The sequence below is a fragment of the Heloderma suspectum genome, chromosome 2, assembly GCF_057233095.1.
Source record: "Heloderma suspectum isolate Gila_16-S chromosome 2, 16-S_ref, whole genome shotgun sequence".
Classification (NCBI taxonomy): domain Eukaryota; kingdom Metazoa; phylum Chordata; class Lepidosauria; order Squamata; family Helodermatidae; genus Heloderma; species Heloderma suspectum.
Genome location: NC_139459.1, coordinates 2,220,599 through 2,234,015, shown reverse-complemented (window position 1 = coordinate 2,234,015; position 13,417 = coordinate 2,220,599). Strand labels below are relative to the sequence as shown.

Below are 13,417 nucleotides of genomic sequence, written 5' to 3'. Positions count from 1 at the left end.
ACCCAGGGTTATAGGGGGAGTTGTCATGCGCTGAGGCACTTCAGCATTTTTATTTTTTCATAGCTGACAAACAAGAAAAATAAATGCTGGGAATAAACTTGAGGCAAGCAAGGAATAAATTCATCTTATTTCCGATCCCAGGCCGAAATCCCCCCTCAGTCTTGGAACTTGCTGGCATGACCTTTGGATGGTTACTCTTGCTCTCCCTGCCTGACTTTCCCTCACAGAGCTGCTGTGCGGATAAGGGCGCGGGGGTGGGGGAGTTCCCCTTTTAGTTGCCTGCAATAGATTTTAATTGAAATAAAATCTCTGCTGTTTCCTGCCTCCCAGCTGAGTGGAGCAGAAGAAGCTGCTCCAGCTGGTCCAGGGACTACAGAAGCAAGCAAGCTCCCAGAGAGCGAGTGACCAGAGCGAGCGGACAGGGGGAGCAAACAGGAGTTGGCCAGGGGAGCTGCAGTGGTTGAAGAGACCAAGGAGACAGAGGCAAAGGGGTAAGTGGGCTGCAGGAAGCCCAGGGGGGTGTCCTTTATCCTTCTGAGTGGCTGTGAGCTCATCAGGTGCTCCTGAGAGCTCCAACTGAAGGGGGGGGGGTGGCCTGAGTACTCCCAGCAGCTGTGTGGGCAGGAAGCTTCAGTCTCTCTCCCGCCTCCCAGCTGAGCAGAGCAGAGCAGAGCAAGCTGCTCCAGCTGGTCCAGGGACTACAGAAGCAAGCAAGCTCCCAGAGAGCGAGCAACCAGAGCGAGCGGACAGGGGGAGCAAACAGGAGTTGGCCAGGGGAGTTTGGCAGGGGAGGTCAAGGGGGAGGCCCCTAACATTTTTTTAAATTATTTTTCTTGTAACACACACTTCCACACCAGTGGGACTCTGCTTTTAACCTCTACTGAGTAGAGGAGCAGGCACAGGCTAGACTAGAACAATCACAAAGCTAGACACAAAAAGGGAACAGAGGCTATGGAAGGACAAGACTCTCCAGTGGTGGTGACCTGCAAGGTGTGTGCAATGTTTGTTTTCTTGCCTGAGAACAACATGGCCTACACCTGCAACAAGTGCAAGTTGATCACGCTGCTGGAGGAAAAACTAAGTGGACTGGAGCGGCGACTGTCGACCCTCCGGGGAATAAGAGAACACGAAGAGTTCTTGGACAGCCTGGGGGAACTACAGCAGCAAAGGGAAGACCAGAAGCTTGAAGAGCAACAGGAAGCTGAGGCAGAAGTGGGAATGCTGAGGTGAGGAAAAATGCAGTAGAGGATACTCCTTGGAAAAAGGTTACAGTTAGGAGAAGAACTAGACGCCACTCTGCACCAGTGGAAGCACTGGAGCTGTGGAACCGATTCCAGTTACTTGAGGATGAGACTGGAGGAGGGCCTGCAGAGGAAGAATTACAGGGGAACCTGCATGAGAGTGGGCAAGAGGCTGAAGGTCAGTCACGCAGAGGCGATGAAACCCAGGCCTACAACAACAAGAAGAGAAGAGCAGTAGTAGTGGGAGACTCCTTGCTGCGTGGGATCGAGACCCAAGTATGTTGCGAAGACCCATGGACTCGCCAGGTATGTTGTCTCCCGGGAGGACGAATTAGAGACGTGACTGAAAGGTTGCCTGCACTCATAAAGCCCACTGACAGGGATCCCTTTCTTCTCATCCATGTGGGAACAAATGATACCACCAAGCGGAGCTACGAAGAAATCACATCAGACTTTGAAGCTTTGGGAATGAAATTCAAGAATTTGTGGCCCAAATAGTTTTCTCATCCATCCTTCCAGTAGTCAGAAGAGGGATAGAAAGGGAACGAAAAATACTCCGGGTGAATGACTGGCTACGAAGGTGGTGCCGACGAGAGACATTTGGATTCTGGGACCATAGGCCATACTTCCTGGAAGGGACAGGTTGCACCTCACAAAGACTGGGAAGAATGTGTCTGGCCACAGCATGAAGAACTTCATCAGGAGGGCTTTAAACTGAATCCTGCGGGGAAGGGAGATGTAATGTTGGGGTAACAATGGACGAAGTCTCATGCACTGCAACGAAGAGAACAGCTGTAATAGCACCCAATAATAGTCTTCAGACACATGTAGGAAGAAAGCCAGACTATGAAGCACGTGGTCTTCGATGTCTATATACTAATGCCCAGAGTATGGGAAACAAACAGAATGAACTTGAACTCTTAATACAAGAGGGAAATTATGACCTGATCAGTGTAACTGGGATTTGGTGGGATGACTCCCATGACTGGAATACAGCAACTGAAGGATATAACTTGTTCAAAAAGAACAGGAGGAACAGAAAGGGAGCTGGGGTTGCACTATATGTGAAAAATACATATCTCTGCACAGAAATACAGGAGGAGGAGCTTGGTAGCCCCATTGAGAGGATCTGGATCAAAATAAATGGAGCAAAGAATAAAAGGAACATGGTGGTCGCAGTCTACTACCAGCCACCCAATCAAGGAGAAGCATGATGTAGTAGTAATGGGGGACGTCAATTTCCCCGATATTTGTTGGGAGACAAATTCTGCAAAACATGGCCCCTCCAGGAAATTCCTGACATGTGTGGCAGATAACTTCCTCCTACAGAAAGGAGAGGAAGGAACTAGAACTAGAACTAACCACTGTCTATTCTCTTTGAGAAATCATGGAGGATGGATGAAGTGCCAGATGACTGGAGGAGGGCTAATGTTGTCCCTATCTTCAAAAAAGGTAAAAAGAAGGAACCTGGGAACTACAGAACAGTCAGTCTGACATCAATCCCTTAGGAAAATTCTGGAGCAGATGATAAAGCAATCCATCTGTAAGCGCCTTGAAAACAATGCAGTGATTACTCAAAGAAAACATGGATTTGTCAAGAACAAATCCTGCCAGACGGATCTCATCTCATTTTTGGATCAAGTAACCTCCCTTGTGGACTGTGGGAATACTGTAGACTCAAAATCCTACAAGCTAGGCTTCAGCAGCATGTGAACCGAGAACTGGAAGTACAAGCTGGGTTTCGAAGAGGCAGAGGAACTAGAGATCAAATCGCCAACATTTGCTGGATCATGGAGAAAGCCAGAGAATTCCAGAAAAACGTCTATTTCTGCTTCATTGACTATGCTAAAACCTTTGATTGTGTGGATCATAACAAACTGTGGCAAATTCTAAAGAGATGGGAGTACCAGACCACCTTACCTGTCTCCTGAGAAACCTGTACGAGGGTCAAGAAGCAACAGTAAGAACCGGACATGGAACAACCGACTGGTTCAAAATTGGGGAAAGAGTACGACAAGGCTGTATATTGTCGCCCTGCTTATTTAATTTATATGCAGAGTACATCATGAGAAACGCCGGGTTGGATGAATTACAAGTCGGAATTAAGAATGCCGGGAGAATTCTCAACAACCTCAGATACGCAGACGATACCACCCTAATGGCAGAAAGCGAAGAGGATCTCAAGAGCCTCTTGTTGAGGGTGAAAGTGGAGAGTGCAAAAGCTGGTTTGAAACTCAACATTAAAAAAACCAAGATCATGGCATCTGGCCCCATCACTTCCTGGCATACAGAAGGGGAAGAAATGGAAGCAGTGACAGATTTTATTTTCTTGGGCTCCAAGATCACCGCAGATGGTGACTGTAGCCATGAAATTAAAAGACGCTTGCTCCTGGGGAGGAAAGCTAAGGCAAACCTAGACAGCATAGTAAGAAGCAGAGACATCACCTTGCTGACAAAGGTCCGTATAATCAAAGCTATGGTTTTCCCAGTAGCAACGTATGGCTGTGAGAGCTGGACTATAAGGAAGGCTGAGCACCAAAGAATCGATGCTTTCGAACTGTGGTGCTGGAGAAGACTCTTACGAGTCCCCTGGACTGCAAGGAGGTCAAATCAGTCCATCCTAAAGAAAATCAACCCTGACTGCTCACTGGAAGGACAGATACTGAAGCTGAAACTCAAATATTTTGGCCACCTAATGCGAAAACTCCCTGGAAAAGACCCTGATGCTGGGAAAGATTGAAGGCAAAAAGAGAAGGGGACGGCAGAGGATGAGATGGCTAGATAGCATCACCGATACAATGAACATGGACTTGAGCACACTCTGGGAGACAGCGCAGGACAAGAAAGCTTGGCGTGCTATGGTCCATGGGGTCACGAAGAGTCGGACGCAACTGAACAACAACAATATACCTCAACTACAGCAAAGCTTTCGACAAAGTGCCCCATGATATCTTGATATGCAAACTAGTTCAAAGTGGGCTAAATGAAATGACGATCCAGTAGATCCACAGTTGGCTACAGAATCGGACTCAGAGAGTGCTTATCAGTGGGATCTTCTCAAACTGGGGAGAGGTAACGAGTGGGGTACCGCAGGGCTCAGTCCTGGGCCCAGTGCTCTTCAACATTTGCATTAATGACTTGGAGGAGGAGGTGCAGGGAATGCTGATCAAATTTGCAGATGACACCAAATTGGGCGGGATAGTTAATACTTTGGAAGTCAGAAACAAAACTCAAAGTGATCTGGATAGACTGGAGTGCTGGGCAGAAAACAACAGAATGAACTTTAACAGGGATAAATGCCAAGTTCTGCACCTAGGAAAAAGAAACCAAATGCACAGTTACAAGATGGGGGATACATGGCTCAACCAAACTACAAGCGAGAATGATCTTGGAATTGTTGTTGACCAATTGATGTTGGCTGAATATGAGCCAACAATGTGATGTGGCTGCAAAAAAGGCAAATGCTCTTTTGGGCTGCATTCACAGAAGATCGCTTCCAAATCCGGGGAAGTACTAGTTCCCCTCTACTCAGCACTGGTTAGGCCTCATCTGGAGTACTGTGTCCAGTTCTGGGCACCACACTTGAAGAAGGATGCAGACAAACTGGAGAGGGTTCAGAGGAGGACAACAAAGATGATCAGGGGACTGGAAACAAAGCCCTATGAAGAGAGACTGAAAGAAGTGGGCATGTTTAGCCTTGAGAAGAGAAGACTGAAGCGAGATATGATAGCACTCTTCAAGTACTTGGAAGGTTGTCACTGTTCTAACCCACCAGGACCCCCTCCCAGAGCTCACAACAGAAGCCAGGAGTCCAGCTGTGCAGCATCTTCACCAGCTCTGGACAGGGGAGATTTGGCAACCTCCTCACTCCGGTCCCTGATGCACCCCCACCCACCCCCCAGGCAGCACCCAGGGCTCCTGCAAACAGTCCTGTTCCTGAACCTCATCCCCAAGCCATGCACCTGGAGCAGAGCCACTCTCCTCAGCCCTGCTTCCAGGTGCACGGCCCTGGCTGGGCCTTTGTGCTGACTCAAGGGCTACCCACGTCAGCTCCAGCTGCCTGCTCGACTGCCTGCCTCCCCTCCCCGCTGAGTCACCCAAAGCTGGGCTGCCACCAGAAATGCCACAAGTTCTCTGTGGCACCAAGCCAAGAAGGGCCCTGCCAAAACTCCCGGCAGAGGCAGCAGGGGCCGAGGGCCTCCAATCAGCAGCTGGCCCTAGGGGCTGGAACCCAGCCTGATGCAAAAGCTGCAGAGATAAGGACACTTTCCCCCTGGCTCCAGGAAGGCCTCCTGCCGCCACCGCCAACACACTGGTCCAGTGGCTCCTCCAGCAGCCTCATCTTCCTCGCACTCCAAAGTCCTTCTCCCGAGAAGCCCAACTGGGGCGTAGGAAAGTGGCATAGGGCCCTACAAGATCACCACTAGCATGCATTTGTCTAGCGGAAGTCCAGAGAGGGGCAAGGAAAGAGCAACAGGATGTGGGGGGGGGGGGCAGCCAGCCAGCCTCCATTTGGCAGGGAGAGAAGACAAACATCTCTGTGGCCATGTTATCTGAGGGAAACCTGATCTACCCTGGCACTGCAATAATGCTGCAGGTGACAGACACCAGCCAGGCCTTCCTAGAGTCTGACTGTGGTGGCAGCAGCATCTAGGCCAGCTAACAAACAGCTGGCGCTCACCGCAGAGGTCTGCCAGAGTGAGTGCCTGGGATCTCCAGGTCCTGTTCTCAGCCCCTGCCTCCCCCCACTCCCACCCAGCTTTTCCCCAAGCCTGAATTCCTGCTGCTGCCTCACCCAGTAGCCTGCCTCTTGCCAGCCTGCCTTGCCTCTGCTCTGCATCTAGCCTCAATACTACCAGACCGCTTCTCGGGCTCTGCAAAGGCTGTGGGATCGGCTCCCACGATGGGCTTGCTGCTCCTGACCTAACACTGGAAGTACGTTGCAGTCAGAAGAGGCGCAAACTGCCCTGCCAGTCTGCCACACTGCATAGAGCGTGCAGACAAAAGCAGATCTCGTCACTTGTGCAAGGGGGGGCAGGGGGGGAGCCAACAGTGGCCTCTTGCCCTCCCTGGCCCAATAAGCAATGTAGGAAAGGAATGGCCACCTTCTCCCAGCCCCATGCAATGGCACAACTGTCAGTAAAGAATGTTAAGCACATGCAAAGTGCCTGGGAGGGAGAAATCTGGCAGATCCCCTGTGCCTCCCAAGATGCAGCCTAGTCATCAATGCCAATGGAAGAGGGGAAAATGGCACACTTTCCCAGAGGGGGGCATGGGAGGGGGCAGCAGACGCACAGCAAACTCACTGCCGGCACGCCTTGGAGCCCCTGCCGCCAAGCCCCAGTTGGGCCTCTGCAAGCAGCCCTAAGCCACACGGGGGAAGCTGACAGAACACCGGGACGAGGGCAAAACTGAACCCTGTGCCCCTACGCACTCAGTGGCTCTGCCCCCTCCTGATTCATGAGCTCACAAGCACAGGCCTTTCTGGTGCCTGGTGTGCCCCAAACAGGGCTGCCCTCCAGGCAGGAGTTTGGCAAAGAGCCCTCCAGCACATGGCACTTCCGGGGTAACAACGGTACAACAGAAGCTGCCCATGCAGGGCCCCCAATCCCCACCCAAGTGTCCCTCTCTGCCAGGAAGTGCGGGCAACGCCATCTATGGCACCTCCAGGAAGGGAGGGAGGGAGGGAGGGAGGATGGATGGAAAGAAGGATCCCATCCCAAGGCTCTCCAGCCACTTGGGCCAGGCTGTAGTGCCCTCTCCCAAGACCAATGACACATTCTGGGTAGCAGATGGGACTGCCTTATGTATCTAGTGCCATCAACATGTGGCACTTTGGAAGAACAAGAGGGAAGAGGTCGCAGCCCCAGAAAGCTTACAGGTAGAACTCCAACAGCAGGGAAGCTCATGGAGAGGAGATGGAGAAGCTAGGCTGACATGGGGTGAAAGTGAGCTATTTGCAAAACCCTCCTCCTCCACAAAGCCTCTGGCTTTCCCCCATAGCCCTCTCTGAAGCCCAAGTACCCGCAACCGCATTTGCTCACACTGGGCCACCCTCACCCTTGGATTCCCCACCCACCCCTGGCTCCATTTGCTGTCTTGCTTCTCCCTTTGTTGAGATTGAGAATGTGTATTCATTGCGGTCAGGGACCTTTTTTCCTGCCACTGCTCTGTAAAGGCACTGTGCTGACACACAATTACCCCACCAGTTCCCCCCATCTTGCCAGATCTAGCAGAAAGGTCATGCCGCATCTTGGAGAGAAGGAAGGAACTCAGTCCGTCTCTCTGACCACCCCAGGCTTCTGCGGGAGATCGGTGGAGTTCCCCACACAGCGTCAGTACACAAGACCCAAAGAAAGTGGAGTGGAGTAGCCAAGTATGTTTTAAGAAGCTGGTGCTGGAGCGCAGGAATGCGATCCCAGCAATAAGAAGATGGGCAGCACTAGGATGCATTTGGCCAGGGCTCTGCCCAATGGCAATCCGAAAGGAAATCAACCCTGCCTGCTCACTGGAAGGCCAGATGCTGAAGCTGAAGCTCAGATATTTTGGCCACCTAATGCGAAGAGAAAACTCCCTGGAAAAGACTTTTCCTGATGCTGGGAAAGACTGAGGGCAAAAGGAGAAGGGGACGGCAGAGGATGAGATGGCTGGATAGCATCACCGATGCAATGAATATGGACTTGAGCACGCTCCGGGAGAGAGCGCAGGACAGGGAGGCCTGGCGTGCTCTGGTCCGTGGGGTCACGAAGGGCCGGACACGACTGAACGGCTGAACAACACAACAACAACTGCCCAATGGAAACCGCAAAGGAGCTGAGCTGGAAGGCCGTTCCCAGGTACTGGGGGGCCCAGCCACCCCTGGCCCAGAGGCCAGCAGAGGGATCACGGCAGGGCTGGATGTTTGAGGCAAACAGGGCAGCTCTCCGTCGGGGGCCCAGGCCCGCAAGGGCTTTCACCGGGGGAACACGCCTGGCGGCGGAGGCGACCCAGCCAGCCTGCGCTCCGAGCCGCACCCCCGAGCCAACAGGTACAACCCCCCGCCCACACCTGCACCAGCGCCACCCTCCCTCCGGGGCGAGGGCCTGCGGGTGGCACCCCGAGCAAGCGCTGCCTCCCTCGCACCCACCCTCCCCGGGGGCCAGTCGCGACAGCCCCCGGCCCCTCTTTGCCAGCGGCAATCTCGTCCCGGGGGGCACCGCACGCCCAGCCCCCGCGCTGCGCGGGCAGCCAGGTCAAGAGCAGCACAAGGCGAGCCCGCCCCACGGGCGCCGCGCCGGTGCGCAGAGGCGGCCGGGCCGGGCCGGGCCGGGCCCGCCCTCCTCGGCACGGCAAGGAAGCCCGAACGCCGCGGCGCGGCGCCGCCTCCCTGGCCCGCGCCAGGCGGGGAAGGCGCTCCGGCGCGCAAAGCGGCGGCGGCCCCCGGCCCCTTCGCGCGGACGCGACGGCCGGCCGGGCGCGGCGGCGCCCACCCTCAGCGCGGCGGGCCGGAGCCCCGGGCGCGGAGGCCCAGGCACGGGCGGCGCTCACCTGGCGGCGGCGCGGCCCTCGGCGCCGCTCCGCCCGGCCCGGCCCGGCCCGGCCCGGCCGCCAGCAGCCCCGCCGCCCCCTGCGCGCCCCTGCGCCGCGGCCCACTTCCTACCCGCCGCGGCCCGGCGGCGCCCGCGGCCAGCCATTGGCCCCGCGCGCCTGCTCCTCAGCCGCCGGCCCGCCCGTGCCCGCCGGCGCCGCCTCCTCCCGGGGGGCCGCGCGCCCAGGCCGAGCCAGGCGGGCCGGCCGCCGCGCGGAGCCCTGGCGCCGCCCTCGCGGCAGCCCCAGCGGGAGGCGGGCCGCCCCGCGCGCCCCGCCGCCCACCGGAGCGGAGCGGAGCGTCCCGGGAGTCGCCTCGGCGCGATACCTTGGCTAGGCCCGCCGCCGCCACACGCGGGCGCGCTCGCCGGATCCCAGGTCCCTGCAGCAGGCAAGCTGCTGCCGGGGCGGGGCGGGGCGGGGCGGGGGCGCAGGCGCCGCGACTTCACCCTCAAGTCGGATGGGCGGGCAGCCGTGACCCAGCGGGCGCCGCTCGCTTGGCCTTCCCGAAGGCTCTTGACGAAGTCCCTCACCGGACGCCCGAGCAAACTCGGCAGGCACGGAATGCGAGGCCAGGTCCTGCTATGGATAAGCAGCTGGTTAGAGGACAGAAAGCAGAGAGGAGGAATGCATGGCAAATTCTCCCAAGGGAGGGAAGTGAATAGTGGGGTCCCACAGGGATCTGCATTAGGACCGATGCTCTTCAACCTGTGCATAAATGATCTCGAATTAGGAGAGAGCAGCGAAGTGGCCAAGTTTGCAGATGACACCCAATTACTTAGGGTGGTTAAAACAAAAAGGGATTGTGAAGAGCTCCAAAAGGATCTCTCCAAACTGGGCATCTAAATGGCAAATGCAGTTCAATGTAAGCAAATGTAAAGTGATGCATGGGGGGAGGGGGGGGGAATCCCAACTTCAAGCATAAGCAGATGGGATCTGAGCTAGCAGTGCCCAACCACGAAAGAGATCTTGGGGTCGTGGTGGACAGCTCAATGAAGATGTCAGCCCAGGGTGCGGCCGCTGTAAAAAAGGCAAACTCCATGTTAGGCATAATTAGAGAAGGAACTGAGACTAAAACTGACAGTATCTTACTGCCCCTATACAAATCTATGGTGCGACTACATTTGGAATATCGTGTCCAGTTCTGGCCACCGCACCTAAAAGAGGGTATCATAGAGCTGGAGAAAGTGCAGAAAAGGGCAACGAAAATGATCAAGGGGCTGGAGCATCTCACCTATGAGGGAAGGTTACAACAGCTGGGATCATTTAGCTCAAAAAAAAAAAAGGAGGGTAAGGGGAGACATGATAGAGGTGCACAAAATTATGCATGGTGTGGGGAATGTGGATAGGGAGACATTTTTCTCCCTCTCACAATATTAGAACCCAGTGGGGTTATCCCATCAAGCTGATTGATGGGAAATTCAGGACAGATAAAAGGAAGGGCTTCTTCACACAGCGCAGAGTCAAACTATGGAATTTACTTCCACAACATGCCGTGAGGACCACCAACTGGATGGCTTTAAAAAAAGTGTTAAATTCCTGGAGAAAGCTATCTATGGCTACTAGTCTTGATGGCTATGTGCTACCTCCAGTACCAGAGGCAGTGAGCCTATGTACGCCAGTTGCTGGGGAACATGGGTGAGAGGGTGCTGTTTCACTCCTGTCCTGCTTGTGGGTTTCCCATGGGCAGCTGGTTGGCCACTGTGTGAACAGAATGCTGGAGGAGATGGACCCTTGGTCTGATCCAGCAGGGCTCTTATGTTTTTATTTTTTCCACTCCCCTTCCCCCCTCTGCTTTTTGTAACATCTTGCCTGATTAAGAGATCTGGAGATCTCAGAAGCTTGCACATTTTTTGTAACCTTTTCATTGGCCTAATAAACATATTACACTAATATGGCTCTTGGAATCTTTCTTATGGTCAACACAGCTACCTCTGTAGATCAGAAGAGCATTTTCCCCTTGTTCAATTGGAGTAGATTTATTAGACCAAGAAAGCACACAGGTGAGCCACAAGAAAGAACTTTGTGCAATAGTAAATGCCTCCGTGTGTCATCTTCCAAATGTCCTTCAAAGGAAGCTGCGCCTCTGCTTGACTCAATACTGCAGCCCTGCCTCCCTCCAAGCAGCCGCCAAGGGGGTTAGGGATGGAATTCAGCCACGCTGGCACAATTGGACCCCTTCTTCTGATGCACAGAGCCAGCAGAATAACCCTTCGCCAGAGCAACAGGCTTGCTGCATTTCTAGAGAAGTCACTGCTCTGGGGTTTGCCTCCTTCCAAAAACACAGGAGTGGGAGACTCCTCTGTACACGTGGGAGGGGCAGGGGGATACTTCTATACACTCTAAAATCAGAGCATTTTTGGCATCTAAGCCAAGTACATTTCCAATTTTGGATCAGAAAAACAGGTCTGGGGATCAGAGAGAAGGGCTGTGGCTCCGTGGCAGAGCCCCTGCTTGGTATGCAGAAGGTCCGAAGTTAATCCCCAGCAGCATCTCCGGGCACAGATGGGAACGAGCCCTGGCCGATATCCTAGGGAGCCATCACTGCTGGTCAGTGTCTACAGGCCTGAGCTAGATGGACCAAGGCCGATTCACCAGTAGTTGGCCTTCCAAGTCTGCTAAGTTGCAAAGTGTACACTGTTGCCAAATAACCCTGGTTTACTGTTGCATGATAACTTATTTTTATCTTTCTGTGCTCATTACAGGCATAATGTTTGATTCCAGCTTTATTTACTTTATCATTGCAAAAGCTTTTTATAAATACAACTAATTTTGATTCAATGCAGTGGCTTAAACAGAAGACTGGGTTGGGAGACAGCTGCTCCGATCTGTCGGGAAATATTTGCATCCTTAAACCAGGGCAGTGGTCAAACTCTTTATTTTAAAAAAGAAGCAGAAAGACACAATTTATACAGATGTCTGAGTTCTAGGCCACCACCAGGCAGGCCACTGAAGAGTCCAGCCTGGGATGATCCCATTGGCAGAACTACCTCCTAACAGAGGAGAGTTAAAAACCAACCTAGGCTCTCACCCCATGTAGATTCAATGACCATACCAAGAGATGACAGTCAAGGGACAAAGGAAAAAGAGACTGAGGAGGCAAAACAGGAGGGCAGGCCAACCCAACGCAAGGATACTCCTGTGGGAGGAAGAGGGGGGTGCCTCAGCATCTTGCTGAAGATGAGAGGTGGGTAAACTGTGTGTAATCTAAGGGGAAAGGGGACAGACCCAAGAGTCAGCACCTTGCCAGGTTAGCCATCTGCTATCAGATCAGGTATGAGAAAGCAAACAGCCATAATTGAAGGCCTTGATAGAGAGATCTGGCCACTAGGACTAGGCAGCTTGTTCTCATCTGCGATTCCAGCTTCCAGTCCTCCTCTCCATGTAGATAACATGAGCTGTGCATCTCATGGCTATGCGTATCCCCCCAGTGGGTATGTTTAGCCTGTGAAAGAGACAATTCAGAGGCAACAGGATAGCCATCTTCAGATATCTGAAAGGCTGTCATGTAGATGATGGAGAAAAAAATGTTTTTTATTGCTCCAGAGAGGATCAATGAGTTCAAATTACAAGAAAAAGGCTTTTGACTAAACATTAAAAGGACATCCTGGTGGGAACAAGCTATTTGACAGTGCAACGGGTGGTGCCCCTGAAGGTGGTGGGCTCTCCTTCCACAGAGGTTTTTAAAGGGCTGCCTGCCAGGGATGCTGTAGCAATAGTGGATTCTCTGCATCTGCAGGTGGTTGGACTAGATGACCTTTTGAGGTACTTCCTAATGCTTATGATTCTATCTGCATAAGCCACCAGTATTCAGGTTGGGTGGGGAAGAGAGATGGAATGCCAGTGCTGAGTAGGGCTACCTGCCTCTCCCACCTTGTGTTCTGCATTCTACCACCCCACCTACCCCCACACCACCACTCCCTCTATCCCTCACCAAGCAGAAATCCAAACTTTGCAAAACCTCACATCAGGTTCAGACAAACACACCCAACCAAGCAGGTAAAAGAGAGGAGTCTGAATAGCATTGTCACCGTGATACACAGAATTCCCACCACAGCCATGAGATAAACGATATGCAGCAATTGCAGAGAACTAAAGGGAGCACAGACACCCACCCACTTCTCCAGTATTTCATGTACTGTAAGGCATGAGAGTGAAAGCACTGTTCAAAGAGGAAATGGCATGTGAACTAGTGGTCTCATGGGGTTGGGGCACAGACTTGTGCCCCTTCTGCTTTTCTCATCCTGAACATTTTTCAATGTGCCATACGCAATTGACTCCCAAACACTCTTCAGTATTTCAAGCTTAGCCCTCATACTGTTTTTGCAGGTAAAATGAATAGCGTGCCCACAAAACCCACTGGGATTCGGTTGTTTTGAGGAGTGGGGAATGGGTAGAGTAGAACCAAGCATTGCTGGGCCAAGCAGGGCTACCTGCCCCACCCTTGGCTGGGGTAGACAAGGATCTCAGAGCAGAGAAAGGCGGTTGGCATGCCTCCAGCCCACAAAGGACATATGCGGGACATGCTCCAGGATTCAGCATGAATTTGGTTCCTGCGGTGAGGCAATTGGCGCTGCAGCCATTCCATATTAGAGGCTAGTCCCACTTGA

The 13,417-nt window shown here is 53.2% G+C and overlaps 1 protein-coding gene and 1 long non-coding RNA gene across 2 annotated transcripts in view; one reads left to right on the top strand and one right to left on the bottom strand.

The window, feature by feature from the left end:
- LOC146351847 (uncharacterized) overlaps positions 1 to 13,417 on the top strand; it is a 1,244,848-nt gene that overhangs the window by 515,108 nt on the left and 716,323 nt on the right. The gene's annotated exons all lie outside the window — the stretch shown is intronic.
- The window catches only part of LOC146351855 (uncharacterized), a 31,505-nt gene that overhangs the window by 10,278 nt on the left and 7,810 nt on the right, over positions 1 to 13,417 (bottom strand). The window contains exon 3 of the mRNA XM_084832667.1: positions 9,341 to 9,403. Within this exon, the coding sequence (XP_084688793.1) occupies positions 9,341 to 9,403 (63 nt within the window). The remainder of the gene's footprint in view (positions 1 to 9,340; positions 9,404 to 13,417) is intronic.